Source organism: Scyliorhinus canicula, chromosome 2 (genome assembly GCF_902713615.1).
Source record: "Scyliorhinus canicula chromosome 2, sScyCan1.1, whole genome shotgun sequence".
Lineage (NCBI taxonomy): Eukaryota > Metazoa > Chordata > Chondrichthyes > Carcharhiniformes > Scyliorhinidae > Scyliorhinus > Scyliorhinus canicula.
The window spans coordinates 134,872,151-134,899,890 of NC_052147.1; the positions used below are offsets into that span (position 1 = coordinate 134,872,151).

Consider the following 27,740-nt stretch of genomic DNA (forward strand, 5'->3'; position numbering starts at 1 on the left):
CAAGCAGGTGTATTCAGTGCTAGCTGGCCCATTGAGTGTGAAATCAGTCTAAAGCCTCAGTAATGGTGTTGTGTCATCAGCTTGTTTGTAACAGTTGGGATTCTCCAATAGAATGCCTGTTATCACCGATTTCACAGCAACTCTAAGTGACAGTGCACATTACCATGTCATATTTCCTGGCACAGAGCTGCAATTACTGTGACAAATATTTGATGTTATAATGAGCCTCCACTAAGGAGGTTTACGATTAATCTGGTAAGCTGTTCGCATTTCCATGCTTGTCACAGAGAGACACTTGTTACTAGTTTATTATTTGGATAATTACGAACATCTTTCCAATTCCTATCTTCTCTCCTGGAGTAATTGAAGTTCAGTTATTGATGTGTCGCTCTCCCTCCTCTAGGTGGGCAGTACTTATGACTGAACCTCACCACTGAGAGATTGAAGCACCCTGCAAAAATCACCTTCAACCACAGATATGCAGGCTCACTGAATAATTAGTTGTTGTTGGAGCAGGGATGCCAATTCTCTGGGATCTCCCTTGAGTTTCCAGAAATTGTGAAGATAATCCCAGGGGAGAAGAAAAAGGGCAGGGGAATTCAAAAAATATAGTTAAGTAACATTTTTCATGTTCTTGTTGCAAAAAAAACCTGGTCAAATGAAAAAGGAATGTTCTTTCATCAAGAATCAATCAATTGGGCAATGACAAGTCCATTTCCAATTGGATGTTAGTGCAATATGGACAAGTCGGGCAACCAATAGCTGGAATTTGGAAGCAGGGGTTGCAGGCAGGTTACCATGTGAATACATTCAACCCTGTATTGGAGTTAAGGATATCCTTGAATGCTGCAATTTGGGGGGAATGGGATAGTCAATCCCATACACATGATGTTATAATTTCTAAGAATATTATACATTGGGACTGTGTCTTTAAGACAAATGAATAGGGTTGTGCGTCCTGTTCTAAAGTCTGCCTAATAGCAAGCCTGTGTGGGTGAATTGTTAGAAATGAAAGAGGACAGGGCAGCACGGTGGCCTAGTGGTTAGCACAACCGCCTCACGGCGCTGAGGTCCCAGGTTCGATCCCGGCTCTGGGTCACTGTCCGTGTGGAGTTTGCACATTCTCCCGGTGTCTGCGTGGGTTTCGCCCCCACAACCCAAAAATGTGCAGAGTAGGTGGATTGGCCACGCTAAATTGCCCCTTAATAGAAAAAATAATTGGGTAATCTAAATTTTAAAAAAAAGAAATGAAAGAGGACTCATATTGTTTTACTTGGAAGATGTTTCAAAAAATTTACACTTGGAGACAATGCTAGTTGCCTGTGAGCTAACAATGGATAGACTGTGGGGCTCTAAAGTCCCAGAAAGGTGTTGAGAATTTTGGTTTTGCTTTAAATTGTCCATTTATTTCTGACATAAAAGAGAATTGGGCTCTCTAGGATAGCTATTCTGTATTTCTACCTGGATACAATGCCAATGTGATGCACATTGCCATGGAGCTGGACTTTGAGAGGGGAAGGGTTTCTAATACATTCCTGAATACCTACATGCACAGGCAGTCTTCGAGAATCCAGGAGTCTTGAGGCCAAGAGTCTCTATGCTCCATTGTGTAGGAAGGGGAGGTGGGAGCCTGCTCTTGCATTGGAAAGACCAAATGCATGAAGTGTTGAAACAAGGCTGGAAGATTCACCTAGATTATGGGGCTGCTATAACAGCAGCCTGAACAGTGGTACCACAATTGGCTCTGTTGCTCAGTAGGGGAGGGCAAAGTGCAGGAGAGCGATAGTTATAAGGGACTCTATAGTAAGAGGCACAGATAGGCGCTTCTGTGGATGGGAAAGAGACTCCAGGATGGTATGTTGCCTCCCTGGTGCGAGGGTCAAGGATGTCTCTGAACGAACACAGGACATCCTGAAGGGGGAGGGTGAACAGCCAGAGGTCATAGTACACATAGGTACTAATGACATAGGCAGGAAGAGTGATGAGGTCCTGCAGAAGGAATTCAGGGAGTTAGGCAATAAGCTAAAAAGCAGGACCTCTTGGGTTGTAATCTCAGGATCACCCCCTGTGCCATGTGCGAGTGAGACTAGAAATAGAAGGATAGTTGAACTAAATACGTGGCTGAGCTGGTGGTGCAGAAGGGAGGATTTCAGATTTATAGACCACCGAGATCTCTTCCGGGGCAGGTGTGACCTGTACAAAAAGGAAGGGTTGCATCTAAGCTGGAGGGGCACCAATATCCTGGCTGGAAGTTTGTTAGAGTCACTCGGGAGGATTTAAACTAGTATGGCAGGAGGGTGGGAATCAGAGCGTGAGCTTAGAAGGTGTCATAACTGAAGGGGAAATAGAGAACAAAAATAAGAGAACAAGATCACCTTGTCTGCTCAAACGCAGTGGTTTGAAGTGTATTTGTTTCAACGCCAAAAGTATAGCAGGTAAGGCAGATGAACTTAGAGCAATTATTTGTACTTGGAATTACGATGTTGTGGCTATCACAGAAACATGGTTAAAGGAAGGACAGGATTGGCAGCTGATTTTTGGAGGGTATAGATGCTTCAGGAAAGATAGAGGGGATGTAAAAGTGGTGGGGGAGTAGCAATACTGGTTAAGGAGAATATTATAGCCGCACTGCGGGAGGACACCTTGGAATGCTCATACAATGAGGCAATCTGGGTAAGCTTTGCAACAGGAAGGGGGCAATCACAATGTTGGCCATTTATTACAGGCCCCCCAACTGCCAGCGAGAGATAAAGGAGCAGATAGGCAGAGCGATTTTAGACAGGTGCAATAGTAAGAGGGTTGTTTTGGTAGGGGATTTTAATTTCCCATATATTGACTGGGACTCAATTGGTGCTAGGGGCTTGGATGGGGCAGAGTTTGTAAGGTGTATCCAGTAAGTCTTCTTGATGCAATATGTAGATAGTCCAACTAAGGAAGTGGCAGTACTGGGGAATGAGCCTGGACAGGTGGTTGAGGTTTCAGTTGGGGAACATTTTGGGAGTAGTGACCACAATTCCGCAAGTTTTAGGGTATTTCTGGACACCTTGCATTAAGGTGCTAAACTGGGGAAAGGCAAATTACAATAAGATTGGACAGGAATTGAAGAATTTGGATTGGATGCGGCTGTTGGCAAATACATCAACATTGGACATGTGGGAGTCTTTCAAGTGACAGTTAATTAGGATTCAGGGAAGTTACGTACCTGAGAGAATGAAGGATAAGTATGGCAAGTTTAGGGAGCCTTGGATAACGAGGGATATTGTGAACCTTGTCAAAAAGAAAAAGGAACAGAGGGACCCTGCCGCCGACAATGTCGCAAGCCACTACATCACTGATATTGAAGCAGGGTAAAGACCCGGAGGCGTGCGGGTCCTACAGGCCAATCTCCCTGATTAATGTTGACGCCAAGCTCCTGGCAAAGGTACTGGCGGTTAGAATGGAGGACTGCGTACCGGAGGTGGTTGGGGAGGATCAAACGGGGTTCATGAAAGGTAGGCAGCTGGCGGCCAACCTGAGAAGATTACTTAATATGATAATGATGCCCCCGGCGGGCAGGGAGGTGGAGATAGTGGTGGCGATGGACGCCGAGAAGGCCTTTAACCGGGTGGAGTGAGACTATCTATGGGAGGTGCTCGGACGGTTTGGGTTCGGGGAGGGACTGGTGGATTGGATCAAATTATTATATCAGGCCCCGAGGGCCAGCGTCAGGACTAACAGAGAAGTGTCGGAGTACTTTAGGCTGTACCGAGGGACCAGACAGGGCTGCCCGCTCTCCCCGCTGCTGTTTGTGCTGGCCATAGAGCCGCTGGCGATTGCGCTGAGAGCCACAGAGGGATGGAAGGGGATGGTGAGGGGCGGGGTAGAACATAGGGTCTCTCTTTACGCAGACGACCTGCTCCTGTACGTGTCGGACCCAGTGGCCGGGATGGGAAGTAAACTGGGAATGTTGAGGAAGTTCAGCCAGTTTTCAGGATACAAATTAAATACGACCAAGAGTGAAATGTTTGTGGTACAGGCAAGGGGCCAGGAGAACAGATTGAGAGGGCTACCGTTTAGGCTGGTTGAGAAAAATTTCCGGTATTTGGGAATCCAGGTGGCACGAGACTGGGGCAGGCTGCACAAGTTAAATTTGGCCAGGCTGGTGGAGCAAATGAAGGGAGAGTTTCGGAGATGGGATGCACTCCTGCTGTTGCTGACAGGGAGGGTGCAGACTGTAAAGATGACAATCCTCCCTAGATATCTGTTTGTCTTTCAATGCCTCCCGATCTTTGTCCCACAGTCCTTCTTCAAAAGAGTTAACAGGATGATCATGAGCTTTGTCTGGGCGGGAAAATCCCCGCGGGTGAAGAAGGCGATGCTGGAGAGGAACCGCAGCGAGGGAGGGCTGGCTTTGCCGAGTCTGATTAATTATTACTGGGCGGCCAACATCGCTATGATAAGGAAGTGGATGGTGGGTACGGGTCTATCTGGGAGCGGGTGGAGGTGGCTTCATGCAGGGGCTCCAGCTTGGCAGCCCTGGTCATGGCTCCTCTACCGCTGCCGCCGGCCAAGTACTCCACCAGCCCGGTAGTGGTGGCGACCCTGTGGATATGGGGCCAGTGGAGGAGGCATGTAGGGGAGACGGGGGCCTCGGTTTGGGCGCCAATCTGCGACAACCATCGGTTTTCCCCCGGGAGTATGGATGGGGGGTTTCGAGCATGGCGGGGGTGGGAAGGGTGGGCGATATGTTCCTGGAAGGGAGCTTTGCGAGTTTAAGGAGCTTGGAGGAGAAATTTGGGCTGGTAAGGGGAAATTATTTTAGGTACCTACAGTTGCGGGACTTTGTTCGTAGACAGGTCCCATCTTTCCCACGCCTCCCGCCAATGGGGATCCAAGGCAGAATAGTCTCTAGGGGGGAAGAAGGGGAGGGTAGAGTCTCTGATATTTATAAGGTGCTCATGAGGGAGGAAGGGTCTCAGACGGAGGAACTGAAACTTAAATGGGAGGAGGAGCTAGGCGGGGAAATGGAGGACGGGCTGTGGACAGAGGCCCTGAGTAGGGTAAATTCAACCGCGACATGTGCCAGGCTTGGGCTGATTCAATTTAAGGTCATTCACCGGGCCCACATGACGGTGGCTCGGATGAGCAAATTCTTTGGGATAGAGGACAAATGCGCTAGGTGCACGGGAGGACCAGTGAACCACATTCACATGTTTTGGGCATGCCCTAAGCTTAGAGGGTACTGAGAGGGATTTGCGGGCGTCATGTCCTGGGTGCTAAAAACAAGGGTGGCGATGGGTCCCGGGGTGGCAACTTTTGGGGTTTCGGAAGACCCGGGAGTCCAGGGGGAGAAAGAGGCCGATGTTTTGGCCTTTGCTTCCCTGATAGCCCAGCGACAAATACTATTGGCATGGAGGGACTCAAAGCCCCCGAAGACTGAGTTGTGGCTTGCGGACATGTCGAGTTTCCTGGGTATGGAAAAAATTAAGTTCGCCTTGAGGGGATCTGGCGGGTAGTACCGGTGGGAGAGGAGCGGGCTTGTGCAGTATGTTACGATTGAAGTATTGAATGTACGTGGATTTTTGCACATTTTTGCCTTTTTTGCTTTCTTTCTGTAGATGTCTGTAGCTGTTTACAAAGCCAAAAACTACCTCAATAAAATTGTTTATTAATAAAAAAAAAGAAAAAGGAGACTTTTGTACGGTGTAGAAGGTTGGGGACAGTCAAAAACCTTGAGGAGTATAAAGAAAATAGGAAGGTACTTAAACGGTAAATTAGGAGAGTTAGGAGGGGTCATGAAAAATCCTTGGCAAGTGGGATTAATGAAATCCTAAAGCTTTTTATTCATATGTAAAAAGCACATGGGTGGCCAGGGAAAGGATTGGACCACTTAAGGACAGTGGGGGGAATCTTTGTGTTGAGCCAGAGGAAATGGGCAAGGTACTAAATCAATACCTAGCATCAGTTTTCACTAAAGAAAGGGACTTTGTGGAAGTTGATTTTTGGGTAGGGTGTGTGGACAGTCTAGATCATGTTAACATTGAAAAGGAAGAGATATTGGTTATTTTAAAAGATATTAAGGTAGATAAGTCTCCAGGACTGGATGGGATTCACCCCAGAATACTGAGGGAAGCAAGGGAGGAAATTGCTGGGGCCTTGACTGACGTCTTTGTATCCTCATTGGCTACAGGCGAGATCCCAGAGGACTGGAGAATAGCTAATGTGGTATCGCTGTTTAAGAAAGGTAGCAAGGATAATTCTGGAAACTATAGGCCGGTGAGCCTCACGTCAGTAGTAGGTAAATTATTGGAGAGAATTCTCAGGGACAGGATTTATACCCATTTGGAAACAAATGGACTCATAAGCAATAGACAGCATGGATTTGTGAAGGGGAGGTCGTGTCTCACTAACTTGATCGTGTTTTTTGAGGAGGTGACAAAGATGATTGATGAGGGGAGGGAGATGGATATTGTTTGCATGGACTTCAGTAAAGTCTTTGACAAGGTGCCTCGTGGTAGACTAGTACAAAAAGTGCAGTCACATGGGTGGAAAGATGGATACAGAACTGGCTCGGTCACAGAAGGCAAAGGATAGCAGTACAAGGGTACTTTTCTGAATGGAAGGTTGGGACTAGTGGTGTTGTTTGTGGTGAACATAAACGATTTGGAGGAAAATGTAGTCGATCTGATTAGTATGTTCGCGGGTGACACCAAGGTTCGTGGAGTGGCAGATAGTGCTGAGGATTGTCAGAATATACAGCAGGACATAGATAGGTTGGAGACCAGGGCAGAAAAATGGCAAATGGAGTTTAATCCGGGCAAATGTGAGGTAATGCATTTTGGTATGTCTAACATAGAGGGGAAATATACCGTAAATGGTAAAACTCATAGGAATAAAGTAAGTCAGAGAAATCTGGGCGTGCAGGTCCACAGATCTTTGAAGGTGGCAACACAAGTGGACAAGGTGGTCAAGAAAGCATTCGGAATGCTTGCCTTCATTAGACGGTACAAAAATTGGCAAGTCATGCTACAGTTGTATCGAACCTTGGTAAGGCCGCATTTGGAATATTGCGCACAATTCTGGTCGCCACACTACCAGAAGGAAGTGGAGGCTTTGGAGTGGGTGCAGAGGAGGTTTACAAGGAAGTTGCCTGGCCTGGAGAGGCTGTGGATTGGCTGAATAGACTCGGACTGTTTTCATTAGAAAGATGGAGTTTGAGGCGTGATCTGATAGAGGTCTACAAGATTATGAAGGGCATGGATAGAGTGGATTGACAGGCACTCTTTCCCAGGGTGGAGGGGTCAGTCACCAGGGGGCATAGGTTTAAGGTCCGTGGGGCAAAGTTTAGAGGAGATGTGCAAGGCAGGTTTTTTACGCAAAGGGTGGTGAATGCCTGGAGCGCGTTGCCAGAAGAGGTTGTGGAAGCAGATACATTAACGGTGTTCAAAAGGCATCTTGACAAACACATGGATAGGATGGGTATAGGGGGATACGGCAAAAGGAAGTGCTGAGGGTTTTGGCAACGGTTGTTATCATGACCGGTACAGGCTTGGAGGGCCAGTTCCTGTGCTGTATTTTTCTTTGATGTGGAGATGCCAGCGTTAGACTGGGGTGAGCACAGTAAGAAGTCTTACAACACCAGTTTAAAGTCCAACAGGTTTGTTTTTAATCACTAGCTTTCAGAGCGCAGCTCCTTCCTCACCTGTGTTGTACGACATCTTATTGTATTTTTCTTTGTTCTTTGTTCTATGCTAAAGAAAGAATCGCTGGGAAAAACCTCACTGTGAAAAAAATATAGACCATAAGACCATAAGACATAGGAGCAGAATTAGACCCTTCGGCCCATCGGGTCTGCTCCACCATTCAATCATGGCTGATATTTTCTCATCCCCATTCTCCTGCCTTCTCCCCAAAACCCCTGATCCCCTTATTAATCAAAAACCTATTCATCTCTGTCTTAAAGACACTCAGTGATTTGGCCTCCACAGCCTTCTGCGGCAAAGAGTTCCACAGATTTGCCACCCTCTGGCTGAAGAAATTCCTCCCGTTCTCTGTTTTAAAGGATCGTCCCTTTAATCTGAGATTGTGTCCTCCGCTTCTAGGTATTCCGACAGGTGGAAACATCCTCTCCAAGTCCAATCTATCCAGGACTCGCACTCGCAGTATCCTGTAAGTTTCAATAAGATCACCCCACATCCTTCTGAACTCCAATGAGTACAGACCCAGAGTACTCAACTGCTCCTCATATGACAAGCTCTTCATTCCAGGGATCATTCTTGTGAATCTCCTCTGGACCCTTTCCAAGGCCAGCATATCCTTCCTTAGATATGGGGCCCTAAACTGCTCACAATACTCCAAATGGGGTCTGACCAGAGCCTTATATAGCCTCAGAAGTTCCCTGGTCTTGTATTCTAGCCCTCTCGACATGAATGCTAACATTGCATTTGCCTTTCTAATTGCCAACTGAACCTGCAGGTTAACCTTAAGAGAATATGAGATTATAAATTCCCAGGATGAGAAAGGAAAATAATAGAAATAAAGCCCAAGGAGCTTCAAAAAATCACCTTGGACTGGCTCCAGGACTTTGTAAAGTATATCTGTGGGGCGTGTTTTCAGTTGTGCAGGGAATATTCTGCGGTATGAGGTATAGGCTACCTGCAAATATAGAACAAGGTAACTCTTGGGTAAAAAAACAATAAAGGAAGCTTTGGTTTGGGGGTGGGAAGGGTGTGTTGGTGAATCTGTGAGAGGAGTGAGGTGTGGTGGAGGAGGTGCTGATGAACCTGTGAAGACAGGTCACCATGGGATGCGGCTGTGCATGCGTGAAATGTAGAGATCAAAGATGCAGGACAAACAGCGTCCCAGCAGTAGTTATTCCAGAACACAGGACAACCGCCTCCAAAACAGGACACTTGATCACCTTAGTCAATGGTGCTGTTAGTCTTTTGTTACAGTAGAAGTCTTACAACATGAAATCTTGTGTCAACCTTTCAGCTATTAAGTGGAATTTTAAATTTCTTCTCAAAAGTTACCGGTCTCTACTGAGATTGTAACAAGGACGAGGTTCAGAAACTTGGCTTTGAGGGACATTGACACAGACCTGCCTTCTGCAGATTCTCAATTAACTTCTCCATTATCTTTGGTGAGAACACTGCAGACCACTGGAGTCTTGCACTTTTGATTGAAAGATAAAAGTTCGACTGAACCAATTTATTGCTGCCCAAGAAAAACAGATTTCCATTCGTAGAGCAACTCATTAATTATTTCAGAAATGTCTCATTGCACATCGCGTACAATGAGTTGCCTCCCATACAAATGCTTTTTTTATTATGTTGCCAAACTCACTCCAAGAGCCAGCACAGAGATGATGGATCAAATGGCCTCCTTCTGTATTCCATGATTGTATGATTCCATAACATAGCAGTTAGTCATAGAATGATACAGTGCAGAAACAGGCCCTTTGGACCACCTTTTCATGTACTATCCAATTAGTTCTACACCCCTGCCCTTTTCCCATAGTCCTGCAATTTATTTTCCTTTTCAAATAATATATACAATTCCCTTTTGAAAGTTACACCTGAATCTGCTGTCTTTGTCCTTTCAGTTGGTGAATAACACATCATAAGAATTCACTGCATAAAAAAATTCTCCTCGAGAGAAACCTCCTCACGATTCTTTTTGGCAGTCACCTTAAATCCTCTGGTTCCCGGGCCCACTGCCAGTGGAATGTTCATCCTTGTTCACTCCCATCAAAACCTTGCCGTCAACAGCAACCAAAGGCAGTTGTGGGAAAAGTTGACAACTGAGAATTTGCTTTAATTTGAAGAGGACTGAACAAAATCCTTCTTCACAGACACGAAGGAGTCAATGCAAAATACATTGAGATAAACGGGGGTCAGCAGTGAGCTGGGAGGTGATAATCGGAGCAATTTTGAGGATGTTTTAAGCAGAAGAATACATTCCGAGCAAGAGAAAGACCCAAAATGAATTATTTCCTGGCAACTGATTGTCAGTTTTAACAGATATGTTTATATTAAGATTAATTTGTTTAATGTTCTTACAGTGTTAGCACAGTAGAGAGACAGCATCATGTAGCTTCAAATGTATTAAAACTGAATTTGATGCATGAGCTGACAGTGTGCCGGGCCATGTGACAGATCCGTTTGTATCATGGGTGGGGGAGGTGTATCAGCCTTGCAAACTATGCCACAAACTTTTTAAGCAATGCCCTCAGCATCAGTGACGAAAGTTCCCGGTAGCACGTTATGAAAGTTAGGAACTGCGTCCTTTACCGTTCCCAAATGTATCGCGCACAAGGGAAAGCTGTTCAACTGGATTAGAATCTATTGTCTTTTGTCGCGACTACATCAGTGTCAGAGAAATCTTTATCTTCAGCAGAATTGCTAGTGTGCAGAGCAATCATTCATGTCTGTTCCCCGTTTATCACCATAGGACTGATGACCCAGCGCATATTAAGGCAGTCTTGAATCTGTCTCAGATGCTTTAATTCGCATGCAATGACACAAGTGTTAATTCAGTCATTGAATTTGCATGGAGAGGGGAGAGAGAAAGGTCAGCAATCTGGGCGAGATACTAGAGAGCAGCACAGGTAATTAAAGCAAACTCTGATTGCCAAGGATTTTGCTCACTCTCCCCAGCAGAAATGTCACCCGGTAAATATCAGATCCCCTGTTTTCCATTTAACCAGACGCGTGTAAGCAACTCTCAAAGTTGAGGCCAAGAGGGCAGTCCCGAGCAGTTAACCCCAAGCAATTAGTAAAACACTTCAGATTCTATTAATGCAGCTTTCCAGGTTGATGAAGAAATGCTCACAGAGTAAAAATAGAGCAAACAGGCAGAGACCTAGTCTATCCCATTGATTACACCTCATCAAATTCTCATTCTTGTGACAGGGTGATTAGTAGGTTAATTTGATGATTTAAAAGGAATCATCGCTGAAAGACTTTAATTTTCATTATTTATTCATCACTTAATTTCATAATCCTCTGAGACACAAAACGAAAGGTGTGGGGAGCGGATGAGATGAAAATATGGTGGATGTTGCCTAGCGTGTTGTGGAAGGTAGAATGAGCCATTTGGCAGCACAGTCATGGAGAGTCGGGCCTGTACACCTGGGTACAACAACAGCACAATACCATCCCCCTTTCGGCAAACATTCGCACAGCACAGCATGCAGCAGACAGCGCACAGTAGTACCTATCCATCATCTCGATGCAGTCCTGAATACGTGGGCCTGTGCACCTGCAGCACAGCAAGGTTGAAGTCCGGTATTCAGAGGTGGGGGGGGAGAGGAACAAAAAAAACCGTCATGTTAACAAAATAATTACAACCTTCACAATGTTACAGTAACATAGTCACAATAGTTAAATTACAGCCTTGGACCACATGGCTCTTCATCTTCATGGGAATCTGCCAATGCATTGGAAACAACCCCCACCCCCACCCCTTCTTCCCTCCAACCCCTCATCTTCCAGGTCCCACAAAAATGACAGACGTTACTAAAAAGCTTTTTTGACAGCAGACTAAAGCAGGATAATGACAATGTGATCTGTATGGAATGAGCTGGTGATTAGGAAGAATGGATGCCATTTATGAATTGAATGGTAACTAGTACTGTTTTATAAACCAGTCTTCCCTCAAACATTGATCAGAGTTTGCTGTGTAATAATATCCACAGGGCGCTCTCTAATGCTCTGGACGGGGTCTGAAACAAAACCGAGTCACCGAATAAAGTCACTGGATTATGACAACATACCCTTAAATTGTGTGCGTCGTGAAAGCTATCACTGGCAAAAATAAAGGGAGCTTCTGGAAAGCGAAACACCTTCCCAGAGAGTTTCCAGCTGCATTCATTGTAAAGAGTAACATGGGTTATAGAAAATACCAAAGATGCAGCAGTATTGGGACAGCAGTAAATTGCTCGAGGTTGCCTCTCCAGCTTTATGACGTGATAATCCCTGTAATGTGTCACTGTCTTGTAGCACATTACAGCCTATTCTTTATATTAATATTTAATCAGCAGGAGGACATCTTCATGTTTCACCTCACTGACCTGTATCTGATTCCTGCTCCACTAGATGGCTCTGAACCCAAGACAATTCCTTGCAGTCCAGAATGGGTGCATTTCAGTTATTGCGCTCAGCATTGAGACTGGGATGGCATTGATCCTGATCTTTTGTTTATTATCCATTCCAAGGATACTCTGATAAAGCTAGAATTTTTTACCCAGCTCTAATTGCCCCTGAGAAGGCGGTGCTGAGCCACCCACATGTGCTATCAGGGAGTTCCAGGATTTTGACCCAGTGATGGTGAACAAACAGCGATGTAGTTCCAAGTCAAGACGGTGTGTGACTTGGGAACTTGCAGGTGGTGGTGTTGCCCTGTGTCGGCTTCTCTTGTCCTTCTAGGTGATAGAGATTGTGGGTTTGGGAGGAGCCTTGGTGTTTGCCATAGTGCATCCTGTAGATGGTATTAATTGCCGCTGATGTGCACTGGTGATAGAGAGAATGACTGTTTAGGATGGTGAATGGGGGAGCCAGTCAAGTATACTGCATTACCCTGGATGGTGCAGAGCTTACTGAGTGTTTCCAGAGACATAGAAATCCAAGCAAGTGCAGATTATTCCATCACATTCCTGATTTATGTTTTGCAGATAGAGGCCGGGATTCTCCCCTACCCGGCAGGGCGGGGCGTCCCGGCATAGCGGAGTAGCGCCAACCATTCCGGCGTCGGGCCTCCCCAAAGGTGCGGAATTCTCCGCAGCTTTGGGGGCTAGGCCCGCGCCGGAGTGGTTGGCGCCACGCAGACTGGTGCCAAAATCGGCCCCAACGGCCTTTCACGCCCGCCGTCCGGCGTCGGGGCTGGCTGAAAGGCCTTCGCCGGTTTGCACATGCGCCGGTGCGTCAGCTGCTGCTGACGTTACCACCGGTGCATGCGCGGTAGGGGGTTCTCGTCCACCTCCGCCATGGTGGAGGCCGTGGCGGCGGCGGAAGAAAAAGAGTTTCCCCACGGCACTGGCCCGCCCGCCGATCGGTGGGCCCCGATCGCAGGCCAGGCCACCGTGGGAGCACCCCCCGGGGTCCGATTGCCCCCCGCCCCCCCAGGACCCCGGGGGCCTGCTTGGGCCGCCAATCCCGCCCCCACCAGAGGTGGTTGAAACCACGTCGGCGGGATTGGCCTCTCAGCGACGGGTCTTCGGCCCATCGCGGGCCGGAGAATCGCCACGGAGGGCACGCCGATCGGCATGGCGTGATTCCCACCCCCGCCAATTCCCGGGTGGCGGAGAATTCCGGCCACGGCGGTGGCGGAGAATTCCGGCCACGGCGGGGGCGGGATTTACGCCGGCCCCGGGTGATTCTCCGACCCTGCAGGGGGTTGGAGAATTTCGCCCAGGCTTTGAGGAGTTAAGAAGTGAGCCATTTGCCTCAGAATACTCAGTCCCTAATCTGCTCGTGTAGCCACAGTATTTATATGGTTGGTCCACTTATGTATCTGCTCAATGAGGTTGTTGATGCTAGCGATTCAGCAATATGAATGCCATTGACTGTCAAGGGGGGTTGGATGGATTCTATCTTGTTGGCAGCCGACAATGTCTGGTACTTGAAAAGCTATTGACCAGCCCAAGCTGGGATGTTGCTCAGATCTTGCTGCATGGAACATGAACTGCATCATTATCTGAGAAGTTACGAAAGAAAGCAGACACTGAGCAATCATCAGTCAGAAACCCAACTCTTATGATGGAGGGAAGGTCACTGAAGAAGTAACTGAAGATGGTTGGGCCGAGGACACTATCTTGTACAGATGATCTCGGACTGAGATAGCTGGTTTCCAATAAGCACAACCATCTTCCTTTGGGCTGGGTAGAACACCAGCCAGTCGAGAATTTTCCTCCGACTCCCATTTTATTCGGGCTCCTTAGCACCACCCTCGGCCAACTGCTGCCTTAAGGTTAAGGTCAGTGACTTGCACATCACCTGTGGAATTCAGCAGTCAGGAAATCATAGGTCATAGAATTTACAGTGCAGAAGGCACCGGCTCTTGGAAAGAGCATCCTACCCAAGCCCACACCTCCACCCTATCCCCGTAACCCCACCCAACACTAAGAGAAATTTTGGACACTAAGGGCAATTTAGCAAGGCCAATTCACCTAACCTGCACATCTTTGGACAGTAGGAGGAAACCGAAGCACCCGGAGGAAACCCACGCAGACACAGGGAGAACGTGCAGACTCCACACGGACAGTGACCCAAGCCGGGGATCGAACCTGGGACCCTGCAACTGTGAAGCAATTGTGCTAACCACTCTGCTACCGTGCTGCCCACAGCTTTGTGTTCCTAGCAGAAGCCAAACTGAGCATTAGTGAGCAGGTGATTGATGTGCAAATGACCCTTGATAGCCCTGTTAACAACATTTTCTATCACTTTGATGAAGAGAGAGAATGGGCTGATAGGGCAATGATTGCCCAGATTGATTCCTGTATTTGGTGCTCAGGACGCAGTTGGATAATTCTCCATCTTTCTGGGTAGCCGCCAGTGTTGTACTGGAATACTTGTCCAGAGGCACAGGTCTTCAGCATCACAGCTACGATGTTGTGGTGGCCCATCGCCTTTTCCATTTTTAGTACACTTGCTATCATATGAAGTGAATTGAATTGTCTGAAGGCGAGCATCTGTGATGCTGGGAACCTCAGGACGAGGTTTAGATGGATCTTTCACTTGGCGTTTCAAGTTGAATGAGGATCAATGCAAATGATTCAGCCTTGCCTTTGGCACACACGCTGGGTGCCATTATTGAGGATGGGCTCTTCATGAAGCTCCGTCCACCCGTTAGTTGTAAAGGTGTCTGTCACCATTCTCGACTGGATGTGGTTTCTTGACAAAGCTTTGAGCAGGTCTCTAGTTAGTGAGACTGGGAGTACTTGTGTTTCCGTATGTACTGAGACTGGCCATGTTTGGCCTTTGCTGGATTTAGCTGAGAGATTATACAAAACTGTATTGAACCTCATTGGGTATTTATTGGTGCACATGTTGTTGAATTATCCGTGTGCAGGTGCTGGGAATAAAGGAGTAATTCAGGGTGAAAAAATGTCAAATTTTGGAGCGGGGAAGGATGAGAGAGTCAGGAACAGAATAAGGAGCAGCAAAAGAATACGTGCAAAATCGAGACAGGAGAGCGATGACGAAACTGCAGGACATAGTTAGAAATGAAAAACAGCAGCAAAACTAGGCTGGGTAAAGCACCATGCGAGTTAACAGCTCAAGGTAGTCGCATTAAGACCGCAGTGCGTTAATGTGGTAATGACACCAAAGGGTTCAGTTGATATCATTAACTGAGGCCTTTACTCACATTTCAACCCCGCGATGTGTTTCTGCCTGGGTTCGTACTCCAGAATTTGTCATTTATACTAAATAGAATTACAGCAGTGCTTTTCATCATTACCCATTGCATTGCTCATTAATTTTTGTAATTAAGTCAGAAGTAATGTTGGTATTCCATTCCAGTGGGGACTGTCGCAGCCTCGGTACACTGGGTGTCATCTGAGTTGAAAGGAACATCTTCTATGTGTGCACAAAATGCAAAGAAATACAAGAAAATGGGTTGGAGGTCGTTCCTCTAATGAAAAGTAGAAGGGTGCCTGCCTCACCCGTACTTGATTTCCGGCCATGATATTATGTATCTGGTACACTTAAAGTGTCTGTGATTTTGTTCCACGGGTTGTTAGTTATGGAGAACATCAGGCAGTCTCCTGCACTGTTTGCAGTTTTCTCATGCTGCTTATATGCTTGTGTATTAAAAACAAGAGTACATCAGCGAAATAACAGTTGAAAAATACATTCTCAGCAATCGTTTGATTCTGGTAAGACAGGTGAAGTTCGGGCCTTGGGAAAGAAGCGAGTGGGGTCTGGATCCCGAGAAAGTAGCAAGTCGGGTTTGGGCCTCGGGAAAGCAGAAAGTGGGGTTCGGGACCAGGAAAGGAGGGGGTGGTTCGGGCCTCAGAGAGAAGTGAGTGTGTGTTTGTGCTTGAAGGTGTGAGTGTGATTGTGTGTGTGAGGGTGTGTGTGTGGATGGGGGTGTGTGTGTGTGTGGATGGGTGTGTGTGAGTGTGATTGTGTGTGTGAGGGCGTGTGTGTGGATAGGCGAGTGTGTGTGTGTGTGGATGGGTGTGTGTGTGTGTGGATGGGTGTGTGTGTGTGGATGGGTGTGTGTGTGTGTGTGGATGGGTGTGTGTGTGGATGGGTGTGTGTGTGTGGATGGGTGTGTGTGTGTGTGTGGATGGGTGTGTGTGTGTGTGTGGATGGGTGTGTGTGTGTGTGTGTGTGGATGGGTGTGTGTGTGTGTGGATGTGTGTGTGTGGATGGGTGTGTGTGTGTGTGGATGGGTGTGTGTGTGTGTGTGGATGGGTGTGTGTGTGTGTGTGGATGTGTGTGGATGGGTGTGTGTGTGGATGGGTGTGTGGGTGTGTGTGTGGATGTGTGTGTGTGTGTGGATGGGTGTGTGTGTGGATGGGTGTGTGTCTGTGTGTGGATGGGTGTGTGTGTGTGTGGATGTGTGTGTGGGTGTTTGGATGTAGGTGTGCGTGTGTGGGTGTGGGTGTGTGTGTGTATGGATGTGTGTGTGTGTATGGATGTGTGTGTGGGTGTGTGTGTGTGGGTGTTTGGATGTGTGTGTGGGTGTGTGTGTGTGGGTGTTTGGATGTGTGTGTGTGGGTGTTTGGATGTGTGTGTGTGGGTGTTTGGATGTGTGTGTGTATGGATGTGTGTGTGTCTGTGTATGGATGTGTGTGTGTGTGTGTGTGTGTGTATGGATGGGGGTGTGTGTGTGCGTGTGGATGTGAGGGTGAGTGTGCACAAATCTGAGAGAGGGAGGCATCTGTGAGTGAGGTTTGTGTGTGTGAATTTGGGAGAAAAAGACAATCCCATGTTTGGGAATGTATCACCGGGAGAGTGTGTGTGTGTGTGTGTGAGACTTGGTGGCGAAATTGTCTACTCCCGCCACTTGTCAATAGGACGTCCCATTGAAGCCACCCATGCCGCTGGGCGGGGGAGCCCTGCCAGCGGTAACAGAGGATCCCAACGGTCGGAGAATTCCAGCCATTATTCCTAGATTAATATGGATATAGATACAGTTAAAAAAAACTTGTTTACATATGATTTCAGTGTTGCAACTATTTTGCGGCAAAAAAATGGGTGTCAACATTATGTGAAGGCTTGGGGTTCCGCGTTGCTCTTGGGAAGCCACCAGGTGTTCCGCAGCTTAAAAGGTTTGTGAAACCCTGGTCGATGGCGATATAGCTAATTATTCACTGTTTAAGGGTGTGTCTCCTATACTTGCACCAGTTCGATAAGTAAATGTTATGGTATGTTTGGAATGCATATGTCTTCTGTATGGATTTTACCAAATCACAGTTTATGTTTCAACCAGAGTCCAATAAACAGGCCAAGTCCTCAACGTAAAAGATTTTATTGAAATCTAGACAGTGTTGATTTTTATATTATACAGGATGGTATGGGTATACAAGTGTTCTGTTCTGTAGGGTTTGTAAATGTTCTGACTGATGGTGTGGCTAATCTTAGACCATTGAGGGGTTAACTGAACATTGTTTCATGTTTGCGGGATTTATTAAGCAAGCTCGTTAACCACCCACCCCCCCCCATTTTACTATTTTCTGGAGCTGTACCAAAGTGTGCCCTTTTAACACCTGCACAGCAGGCCATGCAATGAAGCCACAGAATCCATAACCTGAACTGTCATCTGTGAACTCCAATAATGAGCCAGTTAAATTGCTGAAATCGTGCTGGGAACATTTTGCCAGGAGTTTAACTGAGTCACGGTACTGAAGAATGAAGCATCGCAGACAGAGCTTTACTTGGCATATAACGCCAGACTGATGGGGAGTCAGGGGGAGGGGGGGGGGGGGGGGGGGGGGGGGCATGTTTGCCTCCCAGAAGAGTAGGTGAGGCAGTCAGTCGAAAAACTGACCCTGAATTAGAGGAATTGGCAAAACATTCAAAAATTTCCATCAAACCTAAAGAATTGTATTAAGCTCTGCCAGCATGGGTGGCACGGTGGCACAGTGGTTAGCACTGCTGCCTCAAAGCACCAGGGTTTCGATTCCGACCTCGGGTGACTGTGTGGAGTTTGTACTTTCTCCCCATGTCTGCGTGTGTTTCCTCCGGGTGCTCCAGTTTCCTCCTACAGACCAAAGATGTGCAGGTTAGGCGGATTGGCTATGCTAAATTTCCCCTTCAGGTGGGGTTGCAGGAATAGGATGGGGGGGGGTTGGGCCTATGTGGGGTGGACTTTCGAGGGGTTGGTGTGGACTCGATGGGCCGAGTGGCCTCTTTTTGCACAGGAGGAATTCTACTTTTTTTGTTAATCGCTGGTTGTTAGGGGCACACGTCACAAGACGACAAGCCAACATTTTAACCTTCCCACTATTGGTCAATGCCAAACAGTAAAATAAGGCAACTCAGTGTAATAGTTGCAACATTAATTGTCAGGAAAAAAAAGAGGTAGTTTTAAGTGATTATATTGTTAAATATTAAAAATAAAGGCCTGAATTCTCTAATCCCCAATGCCAAAATCACGTTTGGCAACAGAGCGGAGAATCCGTTTTGCCGCCAATATCAGGAGCGACGCCAGTTTTTGTATTCTCTGCTCCCTGAAAAGTGCACCGATTATCCACGGTTTCAGGCCATTTCCTTAGGACTGCGCCGCAATGCTCCGTCCCCGACCGGCTGAGTTACCAACGGCGTGGGTTACGTGTGCTCACACCGTCAGGGATCCTCGTGTGGCGGCTGACGATTCAGTCCAGGGCCGCCACAGACAGGGGAGGGGGGCCATCATTTAGGGCTGGGGGCACTGTGGGTGGGCGGTCTGGGGCGCGCAACCGGCTGAAGGGGGCACTACCTTTGCAGTCCAGGTCCACAGGCTAAGTCCGCCATGGAGCATGGCGTGGCCGCTGAGGCCACTGGCGTGTGCATGCGTGGCCTCGGAACCAGAAGTCCTCAGGGCCGTATCGGCAGTGAGAGCTGTGAGCTCCACGGTGCCTCCCTGCTAGCTCCCAGCAAAACGGTGAATCGGTGGCCATTTTGCATCAGTTTTCCTGGCGTAAAAGATCACCATTTTCACGCCGCCGTGGGGACTAAGTCTCCAAACCGGAGAATCCAGCCCTGGGTTATAGGCTTAATTCGGTGGTTTTGTGTAAGGAAGGATTCATGCTAGACACAAGTGTTTGTATTTGGGGGGTTTGGTTTCGGTTAAAACTGTGCTTCTATTGTGCTGAGAGAGTTTATGGTGCGAAAAGTAGATGAAAGCTTGGAGAAGGAAAGAGATGTTGCTGAGCAATCAGGGGCACTTTTCGGGTAGGAAGGCTTTTTGTTTGTTTTTAACTGAATTCGCAGGAGTTGGTGAAAGTCACCTGAAGAGGGAACATCTCTCTCAGCTTTGCTAGAAGAATAGCCATACAATGGAGTAACGGTTAAGAAAGCCAGTGCCAGAAATCTAAAGGACAACAAGTTAAGGAAACTAGAGAAATGAAGAGGAGTTTACAGGAGGAGGTGGTGGCGTAGTGGTACTGTTGCTGGACTAGTAATCCAGAGACCCAGGGTAATCCTCTGGGGATCCAAGTTCAAATCCCACCATGGCAGATGGTGTATTTAAACTCAACAGAACATCTGGAATGATGACCATGAAACCATTGTTGATTGTTGTAAAAACCCATTTGGTTCATTAATGCCCTTTAGGGAACCAGCCGTCCTTGCCTGGTCTGGCCTACATGTAATTCCGGACCCACAGCAATGTGGTTGACTCTTAAATGCCCTCTGAAATGGCCTAGCATGTCACTCAGTTGTATTCACCACAACAAAGAAAATACAAGGCATCAAGGCACCGGAAACAAAAATGATAAACGCAGCCTGTCAACCCTGCAACGTTACTAATATCTATGGTCACAGACTAATCAGGCAACAGCCTGACATAATCATACTCATGGAATCATACCTTAAAGAAAATGTCCCAGACACAACCATCACCAACAGCAGAGGTGGCCGCACAGTAGTGTACAGTCGGGAGGGAGTTACCCTGAGAGTCCTCAATATTGACTCCAGACCCCATGAGGTCTCATGGCACCAGGCCAAATATGGGTAAGGAAACTTCCTGCTGATTAACATGTACCATCCCCCATCAACTGATACCCCATTAATACTCCGCCATGTCAAACACCACTTGGAGGAAACACTGAGGGTGGCAAGGGCACAGAATGTACTCTGGGTGGGGAAAGTCAATGTCCATCACCAAGAGTGGCTCAATAGTATCACCACAGGCCGAGCTGGCAAGACTGGGTCTATGGCAGGTGGTGAGGGAACCAACAAGAGGGAAAAACATACCTGACCTCATTCTCACCAACCTGCCTGACGCAGATGCATTTGCCCATGACGGTATCGGTAGAAGCACCCACTGCATAGTTCTTGTGGAGACGAAGTCCCATCTTCAGATTGAGGATACACTCCATCGTGTTGTGTAGCATTACCACCGTGCTAAAGAGGATATATTTCAAAAACACTGGGCAACTTCAGACTGGGCATTCATTAGATGCTGTGGGCCATCAGCAGCAGCAGAATTGTACTCAACGACAATCTATAACCTCATAGCCTGGCATATCCCCCATTCTACCATTACCACCAGGCCAAGAGATCAACCCTGGTACAATGCAGAGTGCAGGAGGGCATGTCAGGAGCAACACCAGGCACACCAAAAAATGAGGTGTCAAATTGGAGAAGCTACAACACAGGATGACTTGCCTGCCAAAGTCCCAAAACCAACGGGCCGGATATAAGCTCGGCAGTCCTGCCACATCTTGGCATCCTCTGAAGGTTCCCATCAACACAGATGTTAGTCTTCAGCCAATTCAATTAACTTCACATGGTATCTAGAAATGGTCAAATACATTGGATACTACAAAGGCTATGAATCCTGATAGCATTCCGGCAATAGTCCTAAAGACTTGTGCTCCATACTTGTCGGGTCCATAGTCAAGCTGTTCCAGTACATCTACAACACTGGCATCTGGAAAATTGCCCAGGTATGTCCTGCACACAAGAAACAGAACAAATCCAAATCAGCCAATTACCGTCCTATCAGTTTACTCTCCATCATCAGCAAATTGATGGAAGGGGTCATCAACAGTGCCATCAAGCAGCACATTCAGCAATAACTTGCTGTGGACGCTCAGTTTGTGTTCCGCCAGGGTCTCTCAGCTCCTGATCTCATTACAGCCTTGGTTCAAACATGGACAAAAGAGCTGAACTTCAAAGTTGAGGTGAGGGTGACTGCCCTTGACATCAAGGCAGCATTTGGCCAAGTATGGCATCAAGGAGCCCAAGCAAATCTGGAGTCAATGGGAATCTGAGGAAAACAATCCACTGGTTGGACTCAGTTCTAGCACAAAGGAAGATGGTTGTGGTGTTTGGAGGTAAATCATCTCAGCTCCAGGACATCACTACAGGAGTTCCTTAGAGTAGTATCCTAGGCCCAACCACCTTCAGCCGCTTCATCAATGACGTTCCTTCCATCATAACATCAGAAATGGGGATGTTTGCAGAGGACTGCACAATGTTCAACACCATTCGCACCTCCTCAGATAATGGAGGAGTCCATGTCCAAATACAGCAAGACCTAAACAATATCCAGGCTTGGGCTGAAAAGTGGCAAGTAACATTCACATTGCACAAGTGGTAGGCCATGACCATCTCATACAAGAGAGGACCTAATCTTTGCCTCTTGGCATTTATTGGCATTATCATCGCTGAATCCCCCACGAGCAACATCCTGGTGGTTACCAGTGACCATAAACTGAACTGAACATATCAATAATGTGGCTATTAGAGCAGGTCAAAGGCTAGAAATCCTGCAGCGAGTAATTCACCTATTGAGCCCCCGTGCCCCCTCCCAGCCTGTCAACCATCTACAAGGTACAAGTCAGGATTGTAATGGATTAGTCTCCACTTGTCTGGACGAGTGCAGTTCCAACAACACACAAAATGTTCAACACCACCCAGGACAAAGCAGCCGACTTGATTGGTATCCATTCCACAAACATTCATTCCCCCCACCACCAACAAGCAGTGGCAGCCATGTGTACCATCCACAAATGTAAGAACTCACTAAGATTCTTTTGGTAGCACCTTTCTAACCCACGACCACTACCATCTGGAAAGACAAGAGTAGGAGATACCCGGGAACCCCACCATCTGGAGGTTCCCCTCCAAGTCACTCACCATCCTGACTCAGAAACAAATCGCCGTTCCTTCACTGTCGCTGTCAAAATCCTGGTATTCCCTCCATAACAGCATTGTGTTTACCTACACCTCAGGGACTGCAGCAGTTCAAGAAGGCAGCTCACCACCACCTTCTGAAAGGCAACTAGGGATGGGCAATAAATGCTGGCCTAACCGGTGACACACATATCCCGTAAATGAATAGATAAAAGGAAGCCTTAAGTGAAAGGAACAGAAGAAACAGGAATGAGACCAGGATACTGTTTAGTAAAGACAGACAACTGTAAAGAAGTTTGTTAATCAGAAGCTAGAAAGATATCCAAAGTAGTTCTAAGGTTTTTGATACCTTACAACAATTTGTGAGATGTTAATTGAAATAATTATGGAGCAATGGGTGGCTGGATCTTAAAGTTTGCTTTGAGGAATTCAAGACAAATTAATCCTAAAAGGAGAGTTGGAATACCTGGAGGTGGATCCTTATTAGAACAGTGGAGAGGGAGCTTTGTTTGAACGGATAGTTGGAAAACCTGGACAGAGATTCTTAATGAAAACAGCTGAGGGAAAGCATTGTTTGAAAAAATAATTTAAAGCATGACTTTCTGAGATTGGAGTTTGGAAACACTTATCTGGTGGAAATTTGAGGAGAAATCCACAAAAGATCGATTGTGTGGCATCTACTGTTTAGTTTCAGAGTGGGGTATTCTTCTTGAAGTCTAAGTACATTTGTGAAGCAGAGGGTAAATGAAGGAGTATTACATTATAATCAGACTTTTCATGTTTAATAAATGTTCTTTTCTTGCTGTTAAAAACTAATTGGCAGTTCTGTGAATCTGTTCCTCAGGATTTTTGAAAAAATGTAAAAGTTACAATGTTTTGAGCTAGGGTTCAATTCTGGGGTCTTCCCATCTAGTCGTAACACCAACTGGAATTGTAACTGAATCAAAGATGGAATTCACTATCTCTATGGGGAACATTGAAATGTATGATATAGTTATAATTAGAAAGTGGTTATGGCAAAGGAGCACAGTAATTATTCAAAAAAAGCTCTTCACACAGGTAGATTTATGGTATGACATTGTCCCCAGTCTCTATATGTTTTCAGTGTCGCTCTACCACTTTTCTTCATTGAAAGGTAAAATGGTCCTTAATCACTGCCATCCTCGACAAGAGCTGGCTCCAGCTTGTTTAAATCAATGATCCCCTTTCAAGGCAGCCACCCTGAAATTCATAATACTGGAAATGATCCAGCCTTGTGACGTCAGAGGCTTCCTCATAAATTCATGGTTCATCACAAGTTCCTTGGTCAAGTAATGTTCACCTAGTAAGTGAGTTGCATGTGTTGACAGCTGTTCTGGAATCTGAACTGTGCCTGTTGGAGAACCATTTTGTTCAGTTCTATTCCTGTGGCAATGGAAAAACAAAGAACCAGAGAGTGTCTCCAAACCTATCCCTCCCAGCACCCTGTGGCACAATCACCATCATCCAAAGATGCAGGCAGTGAGGCTGGGGTGGAAACACAGGAGCTTCATAATTCCTGAGTGAAGAGTGCCACGTGGTGCTGACTGTTTCAGGCATCGTTCACCTCTCTGTAACAAAACTGAGGGATTGAGGCTCCCAGGTTCTGCGTCCAGGTGAAGATTGCTATCCGGGTACAGTTATTAATATGGGTCCCTGAGGTCTGGTGAAGAATTTGGCACCTGCTGTTTCCATTGAACATTGTCTACTATTCAGAACATGAGTATCATGCAATTATGAATGTTGCAGGTCAGAAGGACTAAATCTTTCACACTTATAGAGAGCTTGGGCTTACATCCTAAAGATATTCTATTTGATGCCTTTGAGGTTCTTGGACGTTACATAATATACCACCTTGAGACCAGGGTTCACAGATCTTGGAGTCATCCAATTGTCCATCAATGGACATGGTGAAGGAAAGCCCAATGGTGACAGCATTGCCTGTGGTTGTCATAAATGAATGTCCTGGCACTCAAGGCATCGCAACACTGGGGCTAAACTTTTGCTGAATAACAACAGTCTGCCTAAAGAGCAGACTGGATCAGTCCATCACCAGAATCATATAGGGTGTGGTAGGTGAGAAGCACCCTTTGCACACGCACTGAAGGCCTGATGCCACCAGAGTGTCAGTCGTCTGGATCTGCCTCCAGGTTTTCCAACTCTTCTTTTAGGATTCATTTGTCTTGAATGCTTTTACACAAACTCTGAGATCCAGCCACCAATTTCTCCATGCTTATTTCAATTAACATCTCACAAAGTGTAGAATCTCACAATGAGCCACAAGGGCACCACTTGGAAATTAGTTGAAAAGAGAGTACACAGTACACCAAGCTGACACTAAGTGGGGCTTACAAGAAGCACACCGTACTTGGGTTGAACACTGCCCTGTGTATTTATTTGTCATGAGTTGGAATGAAGGAGGGGCCAGCATAAGGTTAGATTCAATTGACCATCTAAGGAATAGCAAAGTGTTGGAGAAAGGTAATTTCAGGTTGCTTTCTTTTCAGAGGTAGTTTGCAACTTAAAGAAGTACATTGTTTATGGCACTCAATGGATGGCCTGTATTAATATCTGGCACATCATGCCCCCTTCTTCCTGTATTGCTGGCTCTTCCTTATTCACCATGGCTTTGCCATCTCATTCTTTGATTTCCATGCTGAAGCCTAATGCAGACCGAAGCAAGTGGTGTTTAATTATGCAGATCTAGGAGGTTGCACTATTAGGAGCCCAAAAATCCTTCAAGCTACCTGAACCAGTAATTAAACATTCTGGTTTTAGCGCCTATTTTTGTTATACCTCTACTCTGTGAGAGTGCATGGATTAGTCTTCATCTCCAGAGGACGATCTTCTTTCCTCTTTAAAGATGTGGTATGGATGATGATCTTAAAAGGAGTGCACATCAACAACATGTGGAGAAGTAGAGCATTGACTTGATTATGTACTGGACAATGAGAGCAGGAATGCCATTTGGATGTTGAGCAATTGAAACAAGCCTATTTGTTCATGTAGGTCCAACCTTCTGCCCAGGGACCCAGTGGCAACATGGGTGCAGTTGATACCTATCTGTGCTCTGCGAAAGCCAAGTGGCTCAATGGCACTGGGTTGTCCTCTCACATTGTTGCTGTTGGTTCGTGGTGAAAGGAGTGAAATCAGTGCCTCTTCTAATGTCCTTGATATGCCTGGGTGGTGGGTTGGGGGGCTGGGACGGGGGCTGACACCCCAGACGTTGCCTGTGCTGGTTTGGAAGGCGACAGATAATGTTTTTAAAAAGGGCAATCATCACAGCCACTGGGAGTTTGCTTGGATAGTTGATCGTGTTCCTAGTTCTTCCCGAAGGTAATGATGCAGCTCCGTCCTACTCTCTTTGCTAATTGTCAGCTTCCTTCAACACATCTCGTGCATATAGTTCAAGATTAAAACATGACAACATAAGAGCAGGAGTAGGCCTTTCGAAAGCTCGAGCCATTGGGGATGCGAGATTGGGCTTTGTCAATACGGTGAATTCAGACTCATAGTGAATCAGACAGCTCATTCTCCGCTAATGGTGGTTTTCTGCAGGATCTGCTGCCGTTGGCACAAGCAACTGTTTTGTATTTGGGTATACAGCCGCTCACCTTGAAAGAAAGGTGCCAAAATCCCCGAGGACCAGAGGTTGTTCTCTCCTTTTTGAGAGAGAGCTGACTGGTGGTCTTTTAACCCAAGGATCACCACACCTCAGGTGTGGGGCAGGATTGAGAAGCGAGGCCCTCATAAATAACTCAGCCCATATGAGTATGAAACCGCGCTGTTGGCAACGCTCCTCATCATGTATCAGCCGTACAACTAACTGAGCTAATCGACCCCCAAGCAGATCACCTTCCAGTAACAGCCGGACACACAGACTGCAGCCTGCACATCAACGCTGCTCTCATAGGGAGACACCACACACATGGTGCATTTGGTTTGAGGCTTGGGCGCGATTCTCCGCTCCCCACGCCGGGTGGGAGAATCGCGGGAGGGCCGGGCGACTCACGCCACGCCGCCCTGGCACCCCCCACGATTCTCCCACCCTCCCGCTAGCAGAATCGGCGCTCGCCGTTTTTCACGGCGACCGGCGATTCTCCGGCCCGAATGGGCCGAGCGGCCTGACGTTCCTGACCGGTTCACAATGGCGGCAACCACACCTGGTCGCTGCCGTCATGAAAATGGCGCCAAATGCTCGTTTGTGGCTTGTGTGGGGGCGGAGAGGGGAGTGAGCACCACGGTCATGCTCGGGAGGGGACTGGCCCGCGATCAGTGCCCACCGATCGTCGGGCCGGCATCTCCAAGAGATGCACTCTTTCCCCTTTGCCGCCCCGCAAGATCAAGCCGCCACATCTTGCGGGGCAGCGGAGGGGATGACAGCAACCACGCATGCGCGGGTTGGAACCGGCAGCCGTTGTGACGTCAGCCGCGCATGCGCAGGTTGGAGCTGGCCAACCTGCGCATGCGCGGCTGACATCACTTAGGCGCCGCCGTCACATCATTCTCGGCACGCCGAGATTTACGGAGCAACGCTCCTAGCCCTCTGTGGGGGGGGGGGGGGGTGAATAGGGTGTGAGGAGCGGCCTCCGAGGCCGTCGTGAAACTTGGCCGAGTTCACGACGGCCTTCCCGATGCCGCGCAAAGCGGAGAATTCCGCCCCACACACATGGTGCATTTGGTTTGAGGCTTCATACTTTATTTATCAACAGTTGTAAGCACAATTAATGTGGCATCTGTTCCCTGAATTATTGCCCTGCAGATGCAGTGTAAGCAGAAATCCTCATTCCCCACAGTACTGCAAATGTACATGACCCTGGTGAGATCAGATTTGGAGTATTGTGTGCAGTTCTGGTCACCTCACTATAGGAGGAATGTGGAAGCATTGGAAAAGGTGCAAAGGAAATTTACCAGGATGCTGCCTGGTTTGCAGGATAGGTCTTGTGAGGAAAGGTTGAGGGAGCTAGGGCTTTTCTCTTTGGAGCGGAGGAGGATGAGAAGCGACTTAATAGAGATTTATAAGATGATGAGGGGGATAGATAGAGTGGACATTCAGAGATTATTTCCTCGGGTGGATGTAGCTGCTACAAGGGTGCATAACTATAAGGTTTGTGGTGGGAGATATAGGAGGGATGTCCGAGGTAGGTTCTTTATTCGGAGAGTGGTTAGGGTGTGGAATGGACTGCCTGCTGTGATAGTGGAGTCGGACACGTTAGGAACTTTCAAGCTGTTATTGGATAGGCACATGGGGCACACCAGAATGACAGGGAGTGGGATAGCTTGATCTTGGTTTCGGACAAAGCTCGGCACAACATCGAGGGTCGAAGGGCTTGTTCTGAGCTCTATTGTTCTATGTTTTATGTCCTGTGACCATGCCTGATGTTACTTTTAGCAATTGGAAGGCTTCATTCCATTGCCATATAAATTGTCTCAGTTATATGTTGGGGG

General features: G+C 47.2%; 1 protein-coding gene across 1 annotated transcript in view; it reads right to left on the minus strand.

Moving 5' to 3' along the window:
• LOC119958521 (receptor tyrosine-protein kinase erbB-4-like) overlaps positions 1–27,740 on the minus strand; it is a 1,233,387-nt gene that overhangs the window by 374,710 nt on the left and 830,937 nt on the right. Inside the window, exon 16 of the mRNA XM_038787050.1 lies at positions 11,197–11,241. Coding sequence (XP_038642978.1) covers positions 11,197–11,241 — 45 coding nt within the window. The remainder of the gene's footprint in view (positions 1–11,196; positions 11,242–27,740) is intronic.